Source organism: Lepidothrix coronata, unplaced genomic scaffold (assembly GCF_001604755.1).
Source record: "Lepidothrix coronata isolate B3197 unplaced genomic scaffold, Lepidothrix_coronata-1.0 Scaffold74, whole genome shotgun sequence".
In the NCBI taxonomy this organism is placed as follows: domain Eukaryota; kingdom Metazoa; phylum Chordata; class Aves; order Passeriformes; family Pipridae; genus Lepidothrix; species Lepidothrix coronata.
The window spans coordinates 756,893-782,623 of NW_016690254.1; the positions used below are offsets into that span (position 1 = coordinate 756,893).

Here is a 25,731-nt window from a genome sequence, read left to right on the forward strand (position 1 = left end):
GAAGTTGCTCAAAACCCAGAAATGTAAGGTACCATTTGTTTAAACTTCAGAGCCCAAACCTAAGAGATTTACATCTGAATTTAAACTTACTAGGAAAAGGAAAAAAAAAAATCAAGCAACTTTCACAATCAAAAAATTTCCTTTAATCATGAAAAAATCCCTACTACTAAAAAAATATCCCCCAACCCACACAAAAACCCCCCAACATTAAATTGGTTCATCTTTTGGAATAATCAGGAAAATACTTACACAGAAGTAACAAGCATCCCATCAGTGATATACAGGAATATAAATATGGGAGGTAGAATTCCCAGAGGTCTGTAAAGAAAATATTGAGCACAGCCTTAGCTTATTACACAGGCTACTTATGTCACAGAATTTAAGAGAAAAATGGCACTGACTGAATGAACAGAGATTCTTTATAACCTGTGCAATACTCACATAGCATTTACTAAAAATATACTTAACTGGAAACACCCATTTCTGTAATTAAAATTAAATTAGTGTTACAATTCTTCTGCATTCCATACCATATAAAGACTCCATACTGGCAGCATCATTGTCTATGAGTGCTGAAGCCACCCATACGATTCCAAGGATAAGCAGTGCAAGAAGGATGAGCATTACAAGGGTTTCCAAAATGCGTGCTCTGATGCCCTGTGGGCAGAAGAGGGGAGAGGAAGGAAAGAACACAGTCAAGAAGTTTGAATCAGATATTTTTAAATATAAGAAAATTACAAATAAATAGCAGATCCTTCTTCCTAAATATATACTCACATTTTATCATGTAGACAAAAGCATAACATGTAATGCACATTTAAAAGGCAGTGCATAAAAAAAGGAAGTACTTATGGTTTTATAGTGTCCAGATTGCATTTTCCCCCTTAAACCCATAGAAAAACGTTTTAAATTGCATATGCCTTACAGTTCTCATTAATCTCATTATTCCATAAAGTACTCTTTATACCATATGATTTTGCTCGAGCATTTTTAAAAGATGGATTACTTTCCTAATACTTTCAGCAAAGAAAGTGGATTAGCAAATTTTTATCTATGATTCCAATCAAGGGAATGGAAAGCCAATTATGGCAAATAGCCAAATGGCCCGGCAAGCATTAAACCCTGCGCAGGTACAATGCACCAATTTCCTTAAAACACATTCTGCAGCTGCAGCTGCACCAGTCAGTCTTCAGAGCCCTCCAGCGCACAGCCGGAGTACTGCTGGCTCCTGGCTCCTCTGCAGCCACTGTTCCCATCATTCCCATCATCCCTGCGTGCCTCGTGAAACACAACACAAATCACTCCTCTACAAGGTGACAGACCACAGCATTTGCTCCAGTCTAAACATGTAACAACGCTCGAACAGTTGCTCTAATAGTTGTCTTAGATTTGCAAATATAAGTATACCAACATATAAAATCATACCTACTTTTTGCTGGTGTTTTTATCACTAATTTAACTAATTTTGAGCAATAGAGCAATTTGGACACTTTCTTCAGGCATCCTGGCCTATGAAGGGACCATTAGATTGATGTTCAAATAACAATTTTACTTTTATTTTTCTTTGTTTGCCAGTACACTGCTCCACAAGCAAACCCAACTCTTGTTTCTCACACAGGTTCACACCAACTTGGGGATATTTCACTGCAAAGACTATGTGGTAGTTAAAAGCAGAAAATTCGTTTTAATTCGTTGTTTGTCTATTTTTGTCACCTCTTCCCTCACTGCTTAACTAACAGGGTAATCTTTACATGGCATTTACCCTGAAAATTACGCTCCCTACATAATCACAACAATCAACCATGAACAAGGACCTCAGGCATCCTGACCATGAGCACTGATGACTTGTAGCACAGCGCTTCCTCTCCTCCACCAGGCCTCTGCAGAACAGCTAAGGTGGCACAAAGGAAAATAGATAAAAAGAGACCTTCACAAAATTCCCCTTAAGAATAAAGTGGACAGATGAAGTCCAAATCCATAAACAATCTCAAACAACTAAATTTCAAATTAAAGTAGCATAGGATAGGATACAGTTTTACTCCTAAAATGCATTTTGTATGTAAGAAAAGGAGCTTTGAGGTTGTTAAAAGTTGAAAAAATGTTATTTTTGTAGTGTTCAAACACCAGCTTTCAGTCTTCCATGAATTATTTTGAAGGTGAGCATCAAAGGCAAATACATGTGTAAAGTTTTGAACTTGAGTAATAAATTACCAGGAAACAAACAGATGACAGTCTAAGTACTGAGCACTGATAGAGAGCCTTTACTTTACAGCAGAAGGCAAAGGACTAAAGAAAACCCAAAACTTTCATGGATACATGCACAGAGATCTACTTCAGGCTTTCCAAGACAATAAATATAAATCTATTGTCTGGGTTCCTGAAGGCCTCAGCCACAGAAACTGGATTCCTTTCTTCCCTTCTATGAGACACATGCACAAATCTCAGCCTCTCTGACTTCAATTGTCACAGCAGCAGATTCTTCTGGATAAACCTGGAAAATATTTCATTTTATATAGTGACCTGAGCACCAAGTCCTCCTCCCTTGGATTGTCAAAATAGACAAAGAAGAAATACACTACTATGGAGACAGTCAATGTAAATAACACTTTTTCATACTGCAGGTGTTCTCTAAAGACAGGTAAGATTAGGACGATACAAGTAACACTCACTCTCAAAAAAAGGAATGACCACAGCAAGTACCCAGAGCTAACCATTGCTTTTGGCCACAAGTACCATTGGCACAAACCCTAGAAAAAGCCAGTAAGCTGCCCAATGAGCCTTCCCCATTTTTTTGTTTCCATGCTAGTTTGATCAATCTTAGATTCCTGGAAAATTGAATCAATCTCCTTTTGCTCTCAGTAGTTATATCTATCTCCACATGTGTGATACACCAACAATACTGCAGTCTCATGTGTATTGAAAAGCTGGACTGACGTCTCACTCCAAAGCAGGGCATTGTTTATATTACAGCACATACACACCAGGAATCACACACTGATGATCATTTTAAAATAGTAAAATAATAATATTTTTAGGAACTTCAGTGAAATTACATAGAAATATTCTGTCATAAACAGCAATGAATACCTGGTAACGGTAAAGGATTTAAAAAAAAAAAAAATTAAGACACTTAAGGCATATAGGTAAATACTTAGACACCCATAAGATTGTGCCCTATGAAAACATTAATGTTCCAGGCACATTAGTTCATACTTACACACACTAGTGTATCTGCCAAACAGCTGCAACTTGTAAGGAACGAAAAGTTACAGAAGTTTCCCCCCGAGCATACACTCACATGGGGAAAACCTCTGGAGAATCACAGAAGGGCTGAGGTTGGCAAGGACCTCGGGAGGTCACCTGGTCCACATTAAACAGGGCCTCCTAGCACTGGATGCCCAGGACAGTGTCCACGTGTTTTTTGAGTACCTCCAAGCTTGAAGATTCAAAAACCTCCCTGGACAACCTGTGCCAGTGCTCAGGTACCCTCACATTACAAACTAGTGAGAAATGAGCCTTAGACACCCTTACTACTTCTTATTTCTGCTGAGGGTAGTTTTGTTTATTCCAGTGAAAAATCCATAGCTTGAACATTGTCATTAGTAACATCACTAACTTAAAAGCTGGGCAAAAATCTATACTCCTGACTTTGAGAAAGATACAGGTAAATACAAGCAGTGTTGCATTTTATTTCAGTAAAGCAAAACTATCCAAATAAACCTTGAAATTCAATGGGTTTTATTTTTATTTTTTTCCTGAGCAAAAACCTCTTCCCCGACATTTTGGTTTTGGCTTAACGTTTCTTCTTTGAGTCACTTCGCTTCTCTCACACAGCCCCACTATATTACCCAGATTTCTTAGACAAACCGAACATCCTGGCACATCAAAAAGAAATTCACAAAACACACAAAATGTAATTGAGCTTGAATTTTAAAATTAAATTGGTAATTGAAATATGTTAAGGTTTTCATACTTTCACTGCTATACACTAAGAATATTGCTGTGACTTCAGCTTATATTTGTGTGGGAAAGAAATAAGGGAAGCAGAAAGACCTAGAAAAAATTTATTCCTTTCAAAAAAAACCTCATCTAGAATAAAGCCTGGGATTAGAAAGATTATTTGCCACTCAAAGATTAGAAAATCTGAATCTGTAATCAGGAGACATTGTCCTCAAAGGAAATAGATGAAGCAATGTAAACCATGGTTAGTTCTTCAGACACTCCCTGAAGATATCCAAAAAATACCAAGAGTGACACAAACAAATTTTTAACTATAGACAAGAGGCGCAAAAAGCCTCCTCACTTTTGTACATGTAGGTGTTGCTCCTACTCCCCAGGGATATGCAGAGAAGAGGGAATAAGCACTAAGAAGGAGAAAGAGATGAACTGGAAGTGGAACATAAAGAACAAAAGTATCTAGAACAAAACATCAACTGTCATTGCACTACAAGCATAGTTCCACTCACAATTTCCTCAAGTGACTTTCAGATTATCCATAAGGCAAAAGCCACTTCTGAAAGTCAATTCCCTGTTGTCCCTGAGCAGAAGTCTAGCATCATACAGGCCAACCTGACACATAAAATGGGTCTCTTGTGGAAGATGGAAAAACAAAAACTATGGTGAACAAAAACTTTTGGAAGCAAATTACTATAATCCAATAGAAATTGTAATTAAACTGGTTAGCAAGGAAATTGGGAAAAAGGACTGACAGATTATACTCTCAATGCCCCTCCCCACTCCCCTTTTCTTTTAAACTTCAAAGTTTCACAGCACATTTTCAAAATCCTCCTAGTCCTTTAACGTGAGCACTTAACCAAGTGAAGTATTTTATTAAAGGAAAGATGTTTAACACATCAATCCCAGTTGACTGGAACTTGCCAAAAGCCCAGTAACATCTGTCATCTTCTCTATACACTAATGGGGGGAAAGTGGGGGGGAAAAAAAAAAAAGAGCATTTGAAGCTCTCAAGGCCTGACTACAAATAAAAGCTTTCCTACAAACACATTCTATGCATCTTGTGGTTTGTACAGCCTTACAGACACATGACTTTCAGACTTCTAATTCTTTAAAATTCAATTGTCAAGACATTCAGTAGTCTTTAGTTTAATCCTGAGCTACTTATGCTGCCTGGAGCACCAAGCCTAGGGGTTCAAGTTTCCAGAAAAACCTAATTTTAGCAGGAATGGTTTTAATTATTCTAGAAGTGTTCCAACAAATTTTTAATTGCTACTCTGGAAGGTGTCATCAAAATCTTACCATGTTTCTTTCCTATTATGATTAACACAGATAAGTCATCCTGGATGACAAATAGCCAAAAGACATTAAAAACCAGTACACAGCCAAAAAAGGAAATCCTTCAGCTGAAAAGGCCAATGAAGTACAAATGGCAACAACAATCTTGAAGGGGTAACAGATGTCATACAAGAAATTCAGAAAGCAAAATTACTAAGGAAACCATCTCTCCTTCATCAGTACATTTGTGTTAAAGGATGACTATTATGCCACTTACAACACAGTGAGACTTTTCCTGCTGTGCGTGTTCACACATAATACTTAGAGACTGGTTTTACTTTGGAAGGGAACATGTGCAGTGACAGTTTCTTAAAACTCTTCAATAAGGAAAAGGAAGAGCTCTTGATAATGGAGACAGTGTTGGGCATTTTTCTTCCCATTTGAAATTCTGCGACTACTTTAAATTATATAAATGTATATATATATATATATATGTATTATATGTTATATATTTATATATATTATATAAAGGTATATATTTTGTATATATACAAAATGCTTTGCCATTAAGCTGGCATGGGTAACAAGTGAAGACCTTCCTCTGGACACTGGTTGTCCACAAAGTCTCAGACATCTCACACAGTCAGTGATTAGCACAAGGATCTTTCCTGACCACAGTGACCTACAAGGACAGCACACAGGCAAGAAACATCCTGACTGCTCCTCTCTCCATTAAGAGCCTCAAGTTAACTCTGGAAAGTTTAAAAGGAAATCTCTGACAACTGCCATTCTAGCAAGACTATGGTAAAACATGCACCACATTCCAGGAAACTCACTGTGGAAGATACCATTATCTTCCAAGCAGTGACACAACTCTGTGCCAGAAACTCACAAGTTATTTTTTGGGGAAAAAAATGAAAGCAGTCAAGCCATTTTTTGCCAATTTTTGCTCTGCCAGTTGTGATTAGGAACACAAATATTCTTCAGAAATTTAAGCCTAGTTTTTAATGCTTTCTAATGCTTTATGAATTTTAACACATATGTACAAATATTTACCAAGAGTTCCTTTGTTTTAATGCTGATTGAATAAATAACTGATTAAAAATAATTGAATGATTAAAAACTTTCAACATGTTATTTTCTCTTTCTGTAAGAGGCTAAATTCCTGGTAAAATCAAAGAGCTACAGCCCCATCATTACCTCAAGAAAAATCATCTCTTTGCTGGAACATTACCTGGCTATAGTGATTTTGATGAACATATTATTAGCTCCTATAAAATGGACATTTTTGGAGCTACATTGCCAATGTGGGACATGGAATAGCTTTTGTTAATTCCGTATTTTAATTTGGTTGCAAATTGTGCAGAAAAAAACAAAAAAAAACTATTATCAATGAAGTAAAAATTACATGTTACACACAAAACCAGAGAGCCCTAACTAGGTTTCTATGGTGCTGAATATTTGAACACAGTTCTGCTTGGACATCTTGACCTCTTGCAAGGTAGGTAAACATCACTTTTTACACCATGCCCTGACCCATGGGGAAAGCCTGGGAAACATTTCTGCAGTCATGGCACATTTAAAGTACACATGAGGCCCATTGTTTTCAGGTGACAGTAAGGAGTCTTAGTAACCTCAAGATTTGTTCAGTGCAAGGCTGACTGCAACAAACATGCACACAAACATCTGCAGGAAAAATGGAGGCACTAGAAAAGCGAGAATTACAGTGGGTATGAGGTTGAGGATGTTATATATTAAGATCAATTACAATTTTAGCATGAGACACCCCCTCTTTCTCAATTTGGGGGCATTAGTGAAGAGATGAGCATCAAGCATTCCACCCATTTCTATGGCTAGACACCAAACTTGGAGCAATCTGGCTCCAACCTATTCAAGGCAGTGCAGAAAGACGTTTTTTAATAAGCAGAGGAGACCCATTTTGCATCAGGTAGCATGAAACACTACATTAAGCACACAGATATTTAGCTATGGGGTCATTACCTTATGAGACTATACAAATTCCTGAGTCAAAGCCAGAAGCTGTAGTTTTAAGAGAACTCAGTTCTTTAAAAAAACGTAGGTGCTAATGACTCAGGACCCTCACAGAGTGAGTTAAGAAAATTTTAATCAAGAAATAATATATTCAGGCATCAGATTCAAGTAATCAGAAAAAAATGTTTCCTTGTCCATAAAAGAACCAAATACTTCAGGCTGTAACCAGAACCAACTGTGTCTTCTCCCACACCACATCTTCCCTCACAGAATCCTTTCAGCCTGTGGGAATGTTAAGATTAAAATGAGCACTTTTCATCACACCACAATACATATATTTTAAAGTTTATATTTATTTTCCACACAATACAAACAGTAAAAAATCAGTCATAATACATTCCCAGAAACTTCCAGCTGATGTCTGTGTTAGTATATTTTCTCAAATGGTTTCACAGTGGTTGCCATTCTGCCAATGGAGCAAGAGGAGGCAGTTAAAATCATTTAACTGTATAGAAGTTAACAGTAACACGGTGTAAGTAACAAAATCCAGAAATTTCAAAGAGAAACTAAGAACTGGAGAGAGAAAAACCAAATGAAAGTTAAAGGAACTTGATGGGAAAAAACCATAATTAATTCTTTGGTACTGGCCAAAGAGATGTACCAATAAGTATTAGACCTATGCCTGCAGAGTTGGAAATGAAGGACCAAAATACCTCAACTTGAGGTCAAGAAAAAGGTGTCTTTATTTAGTAGCCTGGTGAAAAGGACATCTATCCAGGATGCAGTACACCCACTGGACTGACTCCTCTGCCAAAGAAAACTTAGGCTCTCCTTCAAAGTCCCAGAGGAGTATCAAACCCCAGTGTTATAGTATATTTTGGGCTCCATATCCATCAAACTTTCCTGTTGACACCACTGCACAGACATAACTCAGTGAAATAACCTAAGAACCAAGATGGACTCCTTGCAGACTTGTATCCTTGCAACTCGGATAAAAACCAGGTTTTTCCTCACTTTTTTCCCTAGGACTTATTTAATTATCCAATAGAACAGGGACTCCAGTGAGAATGATAATGTGGGATTCATTTATTGCCTAGCAATTAAGGTACTGTTTCAAATACACGGATTAAAATTATTTAAGGAAAGAGCATACCCTGGCTCTTCCACATCTAGGTATCATTCTTGTAGATTTAACATAGAAATAGTACATTAGAAACATTATTCCTTCCAAATTTTGTAACAGAATATATAAAAATTTCTGAAAATAAGGAAAAGCTGGACAGAATAGTAAAGAAAATGCAAATGCACACTTGCTGGAATAAAATAATTACAGTCTACAGCTGTCAGATGTACACGACTACCCTCTGCAGCCCATCCTAAAAAGGACAGATGCAGATCTACTGACACACAACCCAAACCTTTGGGGGAGAAGGGAAATAAGAAATCAAAGGATAACACTGTAAAATGACTGCCCCAAGGTTACCCTTTCCCCCACAAGTTTGCTCTGCTGTTCCATTCTCTAGCCCAGCCCTCACTAATGGAGCTCTCAGATGCTCCATTCCTTCCACCTACCAAGTTTCCCAGACTTTCCAAAGCCACCTGCAACAACAACACGGGAGCTGTGGGATTTCTGACACTATGAGTCTCCCTCTAATCACTTACTTTTGGATCAGAAAGAATCTTTCCTGTTGGACTGGTGTGATAGGAAGATAAACACAAGTTTTCCAACATCTTGTAGCTTGGCAGAGGATTAAGATAAGTAATGCAAAAGTATAATGAAAGACTTGGAATTCGTGATTATACTTCTGGCAGAAAGAAACCCTGAAGACAGCTACCAAAAGCAAATGACATGTAGAAGCACACAGGCCACTTTTAAAGTTCTAAAATGAAGAAAAATAATAGAAAAAAAAAAAAATTAAATTAAATTCAAAAAACCCTGAAGTCATGTCTGTTACTAACCCCCTGACAGGGTGAATAAGATAAGAAGAAAAGACACTTCTGGGAATTAGTCAAAGCACCAGAAAGTTGGAAGTTTCTATTAATAAGCTGGGAAACCCTTCTAAAAGCTACATCAGGGGGAAAAAAAAAAAAAAAGTCAGGAGAAACTCATTGGTTCTCCCTCCTCCTTTGCTTTGTAAATTAAGCTGTGGTCTGCCTCACAAATCCTTACTACACATGCATTAGCTCCTTCCTTGTGTTGTCAATTCAAAATAAGTAATTCTTAATACAGAACAATCCTTAATGTGGAGTATTTCTAGTAATACTAAATAAATAATACAGACTAAAGGTCTAAGTATCACGTGGTTATCAGTATTAATAAAAGCCCGTTGCTTTTAGAAAGGGAATCAAAAGTGGTGTTTGCCTAGTAAATTCACATTTAATAAAAGGAACTCTATTAGAAAAATGTTTAATGCCTTTCTACGATTAGGACACTTATATTAAACCTCTCCACTATCAATATAAAACTATATGGAAATTTTCTTCTCTGTGAATTAAAATTCTAATTATATTACATCTGTAAAGTATTTTTAAATTTTTATATAAATTAACAGAAACGTATGAATAGACTTACAACAGAGACAAAATTTTTGCTTGTCCTGAACTGTCACTGCTTGATGTTAATGAAGACTTAAATGAAGACACAGATTAATGTAAAAGTATTCAAATACTCAAATCTTAATTAAGAGATTTCTCATGCATAAACCAGCCATTTTTATAAAACAAATCACATTCTTCAAAGAGGAGATCAATTTAATGTTTCTTACCATTTAATAAGAGAAACTCAAACACTGAGATGGGAAGATGCTCATATTGCCTCTTGAAGCTTTTAACTCAGACATGTCAAATCCTTGAGGCACCTACCTGCCTTTTTCCATTGACTAAGAAAGGGGCCTTCTAGATCCCCTGAATTACAGTCATTTCAGGGATCCTGCACGTGTGAATACTTCCCTTCCAAAGGATGGCAAACTTTTCTAGTTTAAATGAAACAGTTACATTAATTTTATTATAAACTGAAAATAAATAAAAAAAGAAGAAATACATCTCAGGCTTTTTAGACACACATCTGTCATCTACCACAAACAGAAGGGTCTACAGAGGGCATTAAGAATGCTCCATCCAAACAAAATTTAAAAACTACTCATTTCTGCCTAAAAAGAAGTGTCTTAGGGAAAAAGTCTTTTAGAACACAGTGCTTCAGTTACATCAATGATAAATGAAGATACTCAAGCATAGCATTGGGAGCTGTTCCATCTACACACTTTACAAGTAGTAGAAGTATTTAACGTGTCTATTTTTGCTCATGCAGAACTCCACAAATTATCCTAAAACCAAACAAAATAAAAACTGTAACAGAAAAAAACCCACTCAATTTATTCACTAAGAGAGCAGCAGAGAAAATTATTCACATCTCATTCCATTTGCAGGCTTCCAGCTACACGTTAAGGCTTTCAGCAAAGAACTGTGGAAACTCTAGAAAGCATAAACACGCTACATACAGCACAAATGTGCAAGTTCAGGACGACGTGGGCGTGGGGAAGGCACAAAAGTTCAGCAATGCATCTCATTCCTGGCTCAGAAGGGGTGGAATAACTAATGCTCCAGTGCTAGCTTCCAAAACTGAGCAGTTTTACAGACGACTCTACCTACTCATAATGTGTCACCTAATGCAGTTTCTCACAGTGTGCTGGAGAAGTCGTGGTCAGAAAACCACAGTTCAAAAGAACACATAATTTTCTTTGAGCAGTATTTTTACCCCAATATTACTAACAATCCTTGGTTCATCTTGTTACTCTAAAAATTTCCACAGCTCAAACACGTGAAAACATTGCAAGAACACAGAATAACCTGACACATTTTGATTTTCTATCTACATATATGATTTTCTATCTCATCCAGCATTATAGAGTTGGTCAAAAAAAGTAATTATAACCTAAACCACCACATACTGTGGCAGAAAAGCTGAAGCACTGCTCAGCTAACGACGTGGCAGCGAGGCAGGCAGTCCAGAAAAGCTATCCCAAATAAACTCTACCATTAGCTTATCTCCTGGTAGCCTATTTTTTTGTAACTTACACTGAGGCCTCTTTAAATGAAGTACATTCTAATTTATGGAAGCAACCTACTGACATTTAACTACTTCAATGAAACGGAGCACAGATCACATCTCATCACATCTTGATCCAATGTGTGCAACAACCAGCATCCACTTATTTCCCCCTCAGCTGTCCCCAGGTACAGAACTGTTACATATATTCAACAAACCACAGATCTCCTTATGCTAAAATAAAAAAAGACAGATTTTTGCATATAATGCCCCCAACTGACTTAAGCAAGAAATCTTATAAAATCTTATAAAATATTTTACATACTTACAAAAACAAATTCCTAGTAAGCCATTATTCCTCCTCAGACAAGTTTTTCTCTCCTGGCCACTGATTCTTGAATTTCTTTTTATTTCACCCTCATTGACACATGGTGTGGCCTTAAGCTGATGAATACTTGCATGTTATTTATCTGTCCTGCACAGTCTTGGATCCTAAATGTCTAAATACAGACAGTTAGGTCAAAAAAGCCTTATGCATACTGAAGTTGAGGCTTTGAATTATAAAAATTAATACAACCAGCATTTCCAACCTCTGTTGACCTGCCTGTAGTAATTTTCATGTTCTTACTGTGTGTAATGCAACTTTGTCTCACACTGTTTCTGAAAGGACAGAAAACAGACTTCACTGCAATACTTTTACAGATAAAGGTATTTTCATCTTACATGAATCTACAGTAGAGTTACATACTCCTGTCACAAGTTTACACTCACAAAACTCTTTTAAGACAAATTTGCTCATACATATCTGTAAAAGAAGAATTTATTTTTCCTCTGCAGAACTGCAAATGAAGGACCCGGTAGTGTAGCTATAATTTTAACATATTTTTGGAGTTTAGTGTAGACACTTATCAATGTGACATGCTAACAAGTATAGTAAACCTTCTCATCTTCCCTTTCCTGCCATTTTATAGGGTCTTCTCAAATTTAATATTAGATGGGCCTGTCCTCTACAATACAAATTACAAACCCAATCTACATTTAGCCACGTACACAGCATTTCTGAGACTTCGGTGGAAGCAGGAAGCACATGAAGGTTCACGATATGGACCATCCTTAATGCAAGATTTACCATTAAATACAGTCCTTAACTCTGCACCTTACATCTTACAGATTATGTTATGGGTTTGTGCAAATGTCAGCTAAGTATTTTTCTATTTTAATAGGGAGAGGGAAAAACCCTGAACAAGCTGCTTGCCAAATCAGAATCCCAGAACAATCAGGATCTGCTTCTAAACAACAACAAACTCTAATAAATTTTAAGTGGTGTCATTTTAAAGGACTTCAGTTTAAAAACTGGATTTCATATCTGAACTTGAGATGTCAGCTTATGTCAAAAATACAAACCCAAACAGCTGCCTTTGATGTGACTGATTAAACAACTTTTGTCTCTGGTATCACTAATGGAATGAGTAAATGGGTTGTAATATAATGTATAATAATTCAGTTACATACTAGTAAACATTTCATACAGATCAGAGCACTAAAGTCTCAGTTCATGCTGAATGATTTTATAGACAAATAAATATGAGCTTAAATGCCAAATAAACATCCACTGTTAACAGGGCACCTCAAGACTATTTGGAGAACCATTACACACAGTGGCCCATGGGTACTGCAGCCAGAGGGACATGCAAGCATAAAGCACAGTTAAATGCTGTTTGCAAACAGGGTTCAAGATCATGCATTCTCCAAATCCCCTTTCCAGCAAAATCAAGGCAAATTTTAAAAACTGACTGGTTTTAATTAGAGATAATTTCATATTGGAAAGGAATTCCAAACCACTTATTTGTCAGTATTTTGCCATTAAGGAACACTGTCTTTCCATGGAAAACTGCTTGAAATAAGCAAAAAAGGTTCTGAAAGTAAATACTTCAAAATTAACTTTAAATATACTTCCTACATTGGCTTCGTCACATCCTGAAAATATATTTTACAGTGTTCTACACCTATAGTTGTACCAGAGTTTTACTGGTACAAATAACAAAGCTGCTGGAAAAATACAGAAATTAGAATTTCCATACACACCAAGAAAAAAATTCAGCAGGTTCACTGTTCGCTGTACTTATTACTGTGTTTTGTTACTTAGAGTTGCAAATACAATGCATTGCAACCTAATACATCAGACACTGAAGCTTAGGTTCAGTCTTATTTCGTGGTGACATGAATGGGAAAAGTCATTGCTACAGATAGAGTGGATCAAATCAACTACTGAGGAGATGGAAGACATACACACACTGGGGTTGCTCAGCAAACTAAAAATAACTTACTTTTACAGCAAAAAAGCAGCTTCAAAAAATGTTAATAATGGTATTTCTGCAAAGCTTCAATCTTTCACCCTCTCCCCAAATAAGTAATTTTACTTGTAAAACATGTTTTTAAAAGTCATGCTCCAGTGAAAGAGGTGAAGGGAAGAAATCTGTCTTTAAGAGCAAAAACCACTGCATTTCACATTTGGAAAGGAACCTACACCCCGCATTTTACTTGCACAGGCTGAGCTGCCGCTGCTAACTCAGGCAGGACTTTGCAGCCACCACAGCCAAATCTTTATACAGTAGCAAGCACTACACAATAAATGTTCTGAACACTGGCCCAGCTCACCTGCCTTCAGCGTATGAATAAACTGCTACATTTTTAAGTGGTGTTTTTATTAAAATAAACTCAATGAGGATTTGGGAAGAGCTATCAAGGAAAGGCAAGCAGATGGAGAGACTAGCTGACACATAACAATAGCTGGTGAAATATTACTCTTATTTTCTGTAATAAACACCAAGATCAAAACATTACGCAAGTTAAATTTCCTTGAAAGGTTCCCAGCAGGAGTTTTCCTTTTTGTTTGTGCAGTACGCGATTTCCTCTCACCCACAAAAAACATACCAAGAATGTGCATGTGCCACTAACACTAAGCAGCACTTCCTTAATCACTCATTTCCAACAATTTATGGATGATCAGTGGCAAAAACGAGCAAAAATAATGAAAGCATGCAATGAAAGCTCATTGAGACAAACCGGCTTGGACTTCCTACTCATTTCTGTGTCTCTTTAAGATGGGGATCTGATACAAATTAGCCACTGGGAAAAAAGTCATCTGGTCATAAAATACAGTACAGGGTCACTTTTATGTAAGTTTGCCAAAAGGGACATAAACCAGGACAATTTCAAACTGTGACACAGGATAGAAGTATATTAAAAAAATCTTTGTTCCTCCTCCATTGTGCTGTCATGTTGCTCAGCTTTATAGACATTCTGAGCACCAGCTCTGGCCTCTTCGCTTCCACCTGGTCTACCTAATTAATTAAGCAAGGAAGTTACCTCAAATTTTTGTACTATTTGTTTTTACTATCATGCACTTCTTTTGATGTTCCAGGAGTTAACCTCTTAATCCACAGACTTTGTGTGTTGTGTTCTGAACATTTTGGGATGTCTGGATAATTTGGATAATTGGTCAGGATGTTGCTGTCGCTCATGTTAAACTTTATGCTATGACTTCAAGTTCAAAGATCAGTATTAAGGTAAAATACTTCATAAAGCCTTTTTAAAACTCTACACTTGTGATTATACAATACCCAGTTATTCCAGTTTGTCACAGTGGTTAGGTTGCACTATTTGTATTTTCTTACAAGGAAATTACTCTTAAACATCTTTACCTTTGTCAACTTCAAATACATACAAATTTCTGCTGAAGTTACATCAAGAGAAAGCATATTTTAAAGGTCAAGAAAAGGTATAGCAATTATCTCCTCAAAAATGATTGCCTCCTTCACACAGCAGCACATATGTAATTTTCTGTGCAGTGACCTACAGATGCTCAACTGCAAATATCACATTTTTTCTTTTTGGAGGGAATGACAAAGAATGAGGTTGATTCTGACACAAAGAAACACAGCTGACATCTTTGCTTCATAACTACTACAGAATCTGAGCACATCACTGATGAAGAACTGAAAGGTTTTCTAAACAAGGAACATAACTTTATGCACAGACTATACAAAGGAAGACAAGGAGAACATAGAAAGATATGAAACCGCTTTTAAAACTGATGCAGGAGATCAAAGTTACATCAAGTACTCCAATAGCTCAGTTAATGCACTGGCTAAGGTGTAATGTATCACTGTGACCTTCAATTACTTCAGTAGTTTTGAAAAACTAAATTCACATATCTGCACAAAAATACACGTGTCCATACACACATATATGCACATACATGTCTGTATATCATACACCTCCAATATTGTGTTTCTAATTATTGTTCTGATATCAGAAATCTGCAACTGCCATTAAATGGAAATAAACTAGAGCAAAGAGCAGCACTTAAGCTCCTTAAAAGGGCATGGTCAACCTCCCTAGGCCCAAAATGCCCTTTTTGAATTAACATAGTGGTTTTTTATTAAAAACTAGGCAAGGAATCAGTCTGAATTTCAGGAGAGCACTGCATCCGTCTATGGCGGGTGTCTAATTTCCGAATTTCTCTCCTCTGCACAATATGCAAGCCCTTGGTGGTTTTAAACTGTTGCCCTGGGGAATTAAACTGAGTCTATAAGGGGGGCCATGTGCCATTTAGAAAGTATACTAGCAGCCAAGAAAAAAAAACCTTAGCAAATTGGAAGATGGTTAATCAAACCCATTCTGATTCAGGAAACTCAAACAGTTAAGGGAGCAAGGCTACAATACAGGAACATGGAAAGAAAGGTTATACAAAGCTTTAACAGCAACCTATGAGCTATTTGAAATATCATAGCTCGCAAAAAAGTCACATTACAGTCAGTGCATAAAATCAGCTCTTATAGCACAGTCTATGATAAACACTCAAATAGATGGCTAAAAACTTTGATGGTTAGGTCCATATGTGATAATAACTAAAATTACTGTTGCTATTTAATCTGAACAAAGACATCCATTAAAAAGTAAAAAAATCTGTTCCATTTCAGAAATGAACCTCTTTTAATGATTCATTTTCACAACTTCTATCAAAATCCAGCCAGTAATTCATATATGAACACGTTCAAATAGACACCTCCACTGTGCACACCTAAATCTCAAATGACCTATGTAGTCATTATAACGAAGGTAATTCAATGACAAATCCAAGATGACTTGCATAAAAGCTTCCATGGCAGCAGTCATCTTATCCAAATTTTGAGCTGAGTTGGGTATCTAGAATCAACTGCTTTTACAACTCCCAACTGAAAGATTAAAGATTACATATCCATGCCAAATCTCTTTACTGAATGTCTTTACACTTACAGTAGCTTGCTCTTCTCTTAAATGCTGCAAGTTTTGCCAAATGTATGAAATGTTCTTTTAAATTGAGACCACTGAAATCTTGATTTTTCCAGTGAACAGTAATAGCATTTGAACAATGTTTTATCTCTCTGGTCCATTAGTTTGATGTGATGGATGACAAAATACAACATTTTTTTAAATTTACACAAAATAATTTGTTAAAGTAACAGAATTCTACAAAGCAATCATGGTCTCAAAATATTATCTGAAAAGAGGTAAGAAATATAACAAAAATCTACAGGAAGTAAAATAAGATGGGAAATACCCTTCCTTCACAGATTCTACAACTGAAAAACCTACATGTAATCCCAAGTTTGATTAATCATAAATTTTCCCAGATTCTAAGTACCCAATTACGTGATGTAATATTTTAAAATATATATAGTAATTATTGCAAGTAGAATTGTTTATCTGCATGAGCATCTGAACAGAACAGCACATTCAATTTTAACTACCAACTTAGTCCAGAAGTGACATCTGCCATTTATTTTCCAACAAAAGTGATCAAAGACAAGGTATGTTCATATTAAAATAGACCACAATTTCTACATCTTCACCATCGGCCTTGAGGCTCACTCCAAACTGATCAAACAATTCAGTATGTCTGCATCCATTTTGGATACTTTGAAACAGAGCAGTCTGGTAGAACAGATATTGGATAAAGGCCTTGAGCACTTATACCAGGAATCACATTTGGCATCTGGGATGTTCCAAAAACATCGAGAAGTAAAAAAAAAAAATTCCAAAATTGAGTTCACTGCCCTTTCAAAAGGTGGGTCTTAATACTAAAATCTGATCTCATCTACCCCATGAAAAAGCCAAACTACTCTAAAGCAGCAACAATCACCTTTTTCCTGACATCTGAAAAAGATTATGGTTCTATCTCATCTGGAGTTACAGATGCTTCCCAGCTTAAACATGTAATGGTCATTTTATTTATCCTGAATGGGATTTATTGATAGCCACTATCACTGTTACTATCAAAGTTTCACGTAAAGCTCAAGTTCAATGTATCCGGGATACATAAAGTATCTGTTGGAGCCAAGAGAACTCTGCAAGTCAAGGGGACACACCAGAATGATGGCACCTGGCACGCTAATGGAGAGAATCCTTGGTTTTGTTGGGTTGCAGGAGACACAAACCTCACTGAAATCAGTTAACTTATTTTTTTAGAAGAAAAGATACACATTAGCAATGGCTAGACACTTAAAGGAAAATGGGTGGCCTCCACACAAAAACTGGAAGGACAAATGGAGTTGCTAAAAGTTCTTAGGCCTGTAGACACCTGAAGTGGAGGAAGAAGAGAGGAGAGTGTTTTCCAGCCAAGAGCGACAAAAGGAGTTAAACACAGTAGCCCATCATCAAACTCCTTTAAAGTTGAATGCATTAGTTTGCTCATCCAAACTCGTAGCTGAAGGGCCCTGGACACACATCTGCAGTTTGGTCAATACACGGCAAAGACGCGGCATCATCAGCTCAGCACAAGGCAATGCCAAACAACATTTACACACCAGCAGGGCCCGGCCAGGGTGGTGTTTTCTGCCACAGCTCAGTCTAAGTAATATCTCCCAGTACCTTGAGCTGTGGAATACAGTTTTCGCTTCTCCACGTTGTTCTCTCGAATTAAAATTTTTCTTAGAAACTACTGCATGAAGGATCTGTTTTCTCTCTTAAATGAGCCCTAAAATCCCAACTTGAATGCAGCACTTCAGTTGAGTTTTCCCTAATTCCACCAAGAGCAAAAATGGCAACATCACTGCCTCCATGCCAGTTCCCGTCAATGCCACCAGGAATTACGTTTTCCTTCCAAACACAATTATGCCCCTGTGGCTTTACATGACATGCCATCCATCAATGATTCATAGTCTTTATAATCCATCTTTAATTCTTTTCATTTTCCAGACTTCAGATCACTTTCCAAGACCCTTTGCTTTCTGAGAACTGTCATCCGAAGGGAACAGAATTCCCTCAAGTGTAGTATCATTAAAAACAAAAGTGTAATCATTTGGATGATAAAGATTAATGGAAACGCGTTACAATTGGTCCCCAGACAGTCATTCCAGTTTAATCTATTTGATATTTATGATTTGAAATTCATTTTGATGTGCCTCCATTATAGTAATTTTTCACTGTAATTCTTTAGTTCACATATTAACACAACCGTTATCATTCTATTGTTCAAAAATTGCTTTGCCAAGTTCCATGCCTCACTGAAATACTTGGCTCTCTTAAGTATATTCAACTAAGTTGAATATTTTAGGGTATTCTTTACCCATTTAAGACAGTTTTCTTAACATATTATTTAAATACTGACCATACTTGAATCTTCTTTGGGACACTTGTAATTTTAAAATTCACAAATCGAGCTTGTCTTCACAGGATCATCTGTTATTTAATCACCTTTCCCATTAGCAAGAAACCTGTCCTCCTTTTCCTTGTTATTTCTAGTGTACTTATTGAACCTTCTCTCCTTTTACCATCCCCCCCAAAAAACCTCATTTTCAAAAAAAACTTGACTAAACCTCATTTTCCAAAAAAATCTTGACTAAATAATTTCATTTAAACAAAAACAAAAAAAAACCAAAATAAAAAAAAAAAAAAAAAAAAAAAAAAAAAAAAAACAACCAAAGATGTAGCTTTTCAGGATACCTTTTTCCCCCCACACAATGGCTTGTGCAAGACTGTGCAGCCGTATTTACACCTTCACATAAGCACACACATGCCAGAGCCAAATCCTCCCAAATTTATTATTTCAGTTTCATCGGAAAGAAGGGCTGAAAAGGAAATATATACTGCAGTTACTCCATATTTAACAGTGTTTTCCTACCTTTTTTAAGCCAGCAAATCCTTCTGATTCCAGGAAGAAAAACGCAAAGGGCATCAACACAAACAAACATAGATTTGAAAAAAGAGAAGCAAGATTCCACAAACCTGCAACAGACAAGAAAAAGTTTACATTATATGTTTCTAAGGTTTAAAAGTTAAAGATACTACATTTTCCTCCCTTATATATAACAAAGTAGTATACATACAAGTGCTAACAGCAGCCAGGTTTTTATGGATACAGTTATTGGCAGGTCATTGCTGAAAAACATCCGTTTCTGTGTAATGATCTTCAAACAAAAATTGGATACCAACTTACACAGCAGCAAACATCTGAAACAACAGACTACTTCCACAAAATCTCATTGAAGGCTCTTTAGAGAACTGTCTTCAAAGTTTTCAGGACAAAAGTATTTTACTGTTATCAGTGAATCTCACAGGAATCAGTTCTGTGTAATCACTTCCTCCAAATTTTTTCCAAGAGAAACTCCGACAAACCATGGATTTTAACATGAGCAATACACAAATGCCATTGTCACCTCCAAACCAGAAGATAGCAACAACAGCCTTCCACTGGCTCAGTAGGCAAGAGGAGAGCAGTAGATGTTGTTTACCTCAACTTTAGTAAGGCTTTCAATCATCTCCTATAAATCCCCTCACAGTCTAATTAAAGAAGTAAGGTCTAGATAAGTGGACTCTGAACATTGGATCAGCTTCTGGGCTCCCAGGGTTGTGACCAGCAGGACAAAGTTAGGCTGGAAGCCAGTCACCAGTGCTATATAAACCCCAAGGAGTTCATGGTGGGTTTAACATCTTCATCAGTGACCTGGGTGATGGCAGAGACCACATCCCCAGCAAGTCTGTTCAAGAGAGAAGAAGGGGAAGAGCAGTGTCCTCCCCCGCCACTCCAATGAAGCTCAACAGGCTGGACAAATGGACAGAGAGCAAAGAAGAGCAGACTTGGGGAGATTTTATCAATATCTGATATCAATATCTGATGAGGGAGGAGGAAAGGAAAACAGAGTCGGATCTTCACAGTCGTATCCAGTGAATGGAGAAGAGGTAATGAGCATGAACTGAAAAACTGGAAAATCTACTTTGCCATAAGAGGAAAGAAGAAAAACAAACAAACTAAAAATCCCAAATGTTTTCCACTGTGAGCGTATTCAAACACTGCAACAGGTTGCCCATAGGTTTTGTAACCTCCACCCTTCGACATATTCAAACCCAAATGGGCAGTGCCTTGAGCAGCCTTCCCTGACCGACTCTGCTTGGAGCAGGTTATTTCCAGAGCTCCTTCCAACCTCAGCCATTCTCAACCACGGGAAAAATCAACACCTACTTACAACTAGGACATCTGTAAGACACATGTGACATCTGCAGGAAGGGAATAGGTTTAGCAAACAGCCTGAAGTGACAGCTAATCTCCATTAGGGTATCTGCTCTATAAAGATTTTTTTAAGCTGAACACTTTCTGAACAGCCAGTTTCTGGTGCCTAAACATAAACCCATCATCACTCATCCTATCAGAAGTCGTACAGGATGTGGTGTTTCTTCTTTATAAAAGCAGAAGCTTACCTGCAGTTTTGCAGCTAAGAGGTCTAACTACTGTCACATGTTCTGCATCCTGAAAAAAACAGCTTTTACTTTGTAGAGAAAAACAGACTTAGTCCCTCACCTTCCCTAAAGTGCACGTTTCCACAATTCTGTGAGACTATGTTATATCACCTGAATATCACTGAAAAAAGAATATCCCCCATGATAAGAAAATTTGAACTAACAGCTTCGTTTGTTTCCTTTCTTCCCATGTAGAGTTTTTTTTTCCTTTTCTTCTTTGAAACTGTTCATTTTGGAAAGAATAGGTAAGGAAAGAGACATTTACTGGGTGCATGGGGAATTCACTATTGAGAGAATTTCTGTATGTAGTTCCAAATGTAAAATACTTAGCAGTCATCTTCACCTATACCCTCCTAAAAAATGCTTTCACCACATACTTCCTTTCTCCTTAAATGACACTATTTAAATCTGAAGAAGAAATAAAAACAAAGGGGGAAGAGGGAGGCAGGGGACCAAAAGAACTACTACTTCAGCAATTGACAGCACCAGGACACCAGGAACTAAACTTAGCCAAATACACCACAGAAAAAAACCCGAGAAAATTCCAATAGATGCGTGAAATATAACACTCAATTGCTAAGGAAAACAGACTGCCTAAAGGTGGCTAAACTCCAGCTAACAAAGAAGGGGATTTTTCCTTTTGAATTTGCTTAGCCAGGAAGCTCCTGTTACCATTCGAGAAACATTCAGGCATAGCAACATCAGCAAGAATGTCATTAACAGCCCTTAGGAGGGGACATTAACTCAAGCAGTCTGCTTTTTTTTTCCTCCCTAACAAGTAAGACACCAGAGTTAGAGTAGAAATACTACTAGATGGGGGTGGGAGTCTTATTTCAGCAGTTTTCTCTAACTGAAGACAGACAGTGCATTTAGTCACCTAATGCAAAGCTGAATACCTGCTTGTCCTAATTTCAGCAGCTCTATTACACATGTATCTTACAATACAAAACAGTGCTTAGGTGCTGCACAGCATGTAGAGCATTTTAAGGAAGGGAAGAGTGGTGCATATCCAGGTGATTTTTAAGAAGTTAAAATCCACAAATTTACACATTATCAGTTGATACCAACCACATTTACAGAATATTAAATTACAGAGCTACAACATGCACCTGAAGCCGAGAGGGAAGGACAGTGACGTTCTGCTGCTGACAGACAAAAGCACGTTCCTCCAAGGAAGGAACATACAGAGCCCTCCATATTTCTTATCCTAATTTGATAGTCCAGAAATCAAATTAAAATAGACCCAGAAAAAGAATTATTTCCTACTACACTGACTGCATCATAAAACTGCAAGAGACTTGCAGACATCAACATACAGAAAAGCTTTAAGCTATTAGAATATTTTAATTTTTTTTCCTTTGCATCTGTAGTGACTTTAGAATGTCCCCCATAAAACACGTTAATAAAACACAGAAATTAAAAATCTCTCAGTCTTTGGCAAACAGATTAGACCCTGAGCAATTTCTCATCCTTCTTATTCATGGCAGTTTCATTACGTTTTACCCCCACCTGGTGGTTGTACCCAACAGCAGCACAGGGGAACACCAGCTGTCAGAACTAGTTCTGGGTTTAGTTCAGCATGTATTAATTAGGTAAGAGTGCTCATAATGGATCCAGGTTTTAGAAGTTTTTTCTGCCTTTCTGCCTAGTTTCAAAAATTTGAGGCATATATTTTGTACTTTTCTATATGCCACAAATAAAGCAACTATGTGAAGCATAAAATTCCTTAGTGTCAGGTTCAAGAACCTCAGATTACAGCTGTAATTGATAAATCTAGAAAAAATGAACTGTTTTCAGCAATACAAATTCTTCCATTTGATAACACTTGCAAAGCAGTACACAAGCCGTACACGAAGGCTGTGCTGGACAGAGACATAACACTGGCTGGGCTCCAGTGCTTGTGATGGCACTACGAGCTCTCACAGCTCGCACAGGTATTTGGCGCTGACCTCGCCGAGGTCCTGCCAGACACGAACAGGGTTTAGAGCCGGGAAACGCGGATGTGCAAACCCGGCCAGTGCCACAAGAGGGAGCTCTTCCCCCAGGGAAACGTTCCCGCACACAGATCCAAAACCTCCCGATGCTCCTGGAGTTCTTCACACCAATTTAACTCACACAGGGTTTACCACGGTCATACCTGCCCCTACGGTAAGCTTTGCAATACACACACCTGGAAGCACCGAAATGCTGAATTTACTTTCTTGCTATAGTCACTGCTATTGGACTTACAGAATATAAATTAACACTGTGCAGGCATAAAGTGGTACTTTCCAAAGATTACCACATTAAAATCAAAAGAAGATGGTCACTGGAAAATTCAAAAGCCTTCTTATTTGACAGCTACTTACTGCAGCAGCTTTCTTGTTAACCCAAGCTTTCTGCTGTAGTGTAGCAATTCTGACAAAGGGAAAAATTCTGAATTAGCTATTATATCATTTTCAGTCTCTGAAATATTTTACTGTCCTTTTTCCAAAGACAATTCAGACATAGAAGGAAGGATTTACTTTATTTTTTTCTTATGTGTGCAAGTAAAGCATGTAAAGGTCTGAGCAGCCAAAGCCATGTGAAAAATGAGAATTAGCTGGGGGTTTTTTCCTCCCATGGAGGAGACATACCAAATTAACAATCCCCTACGATGTGTGACAAAACAAATCATAGAATAACTCAACTAGAAAGAACCTCTAAAGTCACATAGTCTCATCTGCCTTTAAAAAAAACTAAACAGCAGGTGCAATCAGGTTGCTCAGGGCTTTAACCAGCTGAGTTTTAGAAAACTTTCAAGATCTCCCAGTGTCTCTGGACAACCTTTTTGACTGTCCAATCATCCCCAATGTGAAGAACTATCCCTTTATGTTCTGCAAACACCACTTCTGGCCTCTCACTTCACAAAAAAGCAAACAAACAAACAAACAAAAAAAAACACCCAAAACTCATCCTTGCAAGTGAGGGATCTGGAAAGTCATGAATTTGCTACTTGTGTTGTTAGACATTTAGCAAAAGCATACATTTTTTCAGAGAAATATCCACTCAAGCCAAATTACTATCTGTTCACGAGAGCTAAAAGGACACCACAGTTAACTTGTAAATTATTTGTTCCATATTAAATATTTTCACATAGTAAACCTACTTTCTCCAGCCAAATCTACCAAAGAACGTCCTGTTTTCACCAGTTACTATTTTACTGCACATCTTTACCACATGATATGCTTATATTCATAGCAAGTTTCTTAAAACATGTTTTTTTATATTGAGAATAAATTTAATAGCTATCATCTTAAAGAGAAAGGAACATGAATCTTGCATTAACACACAAGGAAGAAGCTTGAATAGCATGTTTCAAGTTAGCTTCTAGTAGCTCTTATTTACATTAATATTCAAAGCAATGAATTTGGTTTAATTCCATCAAGTCTGCCTAATTCTTAAAAAAAACCCAACAGAACAGTTAAGACAGATTTTGTGAAATATCACACAGCAGCAAAAACAATGAGCCAACAGAACATTAACAATTCAATTAGCATATTAAATGAAAATGGAGTTATCAGTTTGAAAATAAGAACACATCTGTGCAAGTATAATGAAGACATCCATTTTAATTACATTATGCCGAGTACTAACCATGAATTAGTGAGCCATTTAACCACTGAATATAGTAGTTTTGTGGAAAAGAAAGCAGGATCTCATTGCTGATTATTGAGAAAGGTAGAAGCAGGACTGCACCAGCTGAAACTGCTAGAGTGAAGGTGCTCAAGAACAGCCTGAAATTTAAAGAAATGTACCACTGTTACCACCAACATGTTCTGAACAGGGGGGGGAAAAAGTAGTTAGCCTACCTGTCAATCAGTGTCTGAAGGCAACACATTCTTACACTGTAAATGGGCAGGAAAAACTGGGATTTCCACAACATTTCACTTCCAAAAACCAAATTTAAGTTTTCAAATAGCTTACAGAATCCAGTAAAAGAATTAGTTTTTACCAACTACCACGATTATTCTCTTGGGACTTGCATGCATTCAATTCCAATGTGATACAAAGGTTAAATCACTGGAGTTCATGAAATATCTTTTCATAAGTCTCCTCTTTTAGTTTTCATTTCCCACATACACATATATGCAAGAAAATAAAAAATCCATTTCTATATTCTTAGTACAATTTTTAAAAGCAGAGCAGCTTTCTAATGTCTAAAGAGTACAATTTTACATAAATACTTTAACACCAAATTTAAAAAAAATTGCTTTTCTTTCACAAAGTAGTTATTTTAGTTATCATCTCATAGCTGTAAAGTCAATACGCAGAAATTGTCAGAATTATTTCAAATATTTAAGCTTTTTCTTTGCAGATCTCAAATACAACTTACAGCAAATGCCATCTTGTGGCATTAAAAAGAACTGCGTTCTTAGAAAAAAGAAAAAACAACAAAAACATTCTTACAGAACAAATACAATGCTACAATAAAATTAGAAATAATTCTAAAAATAGCATGACAAAAAACGTGATCTTAAATAGATCATCACTACAACAGGAGCATCAGTAACTTACTTACAGAAATTTTACTTTTCCTTAACAGTCTACGCATCCATTTTTCATTTACACAATACTTAATCAAGAGAAGAAAGTCTGAGTGACTAATTTTATTTCTAAAAATATTCTTATGCCATTGTTGTTGGTTTCTGAGACTTTTTTTT

The 25,731-nt window shown here is 36.9% G+C and overlaps 1 protein-coding gene across 1 annotated transcript in view; it reads right to left on the reverse strand.

Annotated features, from left to right (window-relative positions):
- The window catches only part of LMBR1 (limb development membrane protein 1), a 66,770-nt gene that overhangs the window by 21,485 nt on the left and 19,554 nt on the right, over positions 1-25,731 (reverse strand). Inside the window, exons 4-7 of the mRNA XM_017819403.1 lie at positions 24,665-24,804; positions 19,437-19,540; positions 531-657; positions 250-318 (exon numbers count right to left, since the gene is read on the reverse strand). Coding sequence (XP_017674892.1) covers positions 250-318; positions 531-657; positions 19,437-19,540; positions 24,665-24,804 — 440 coding nt within the window. The remainder of the gene's footprint in view (positions 1-249; positions 319-530; positions 658-19,436; positions 19,541-24,664; positions 24,805-25,731) is intronic.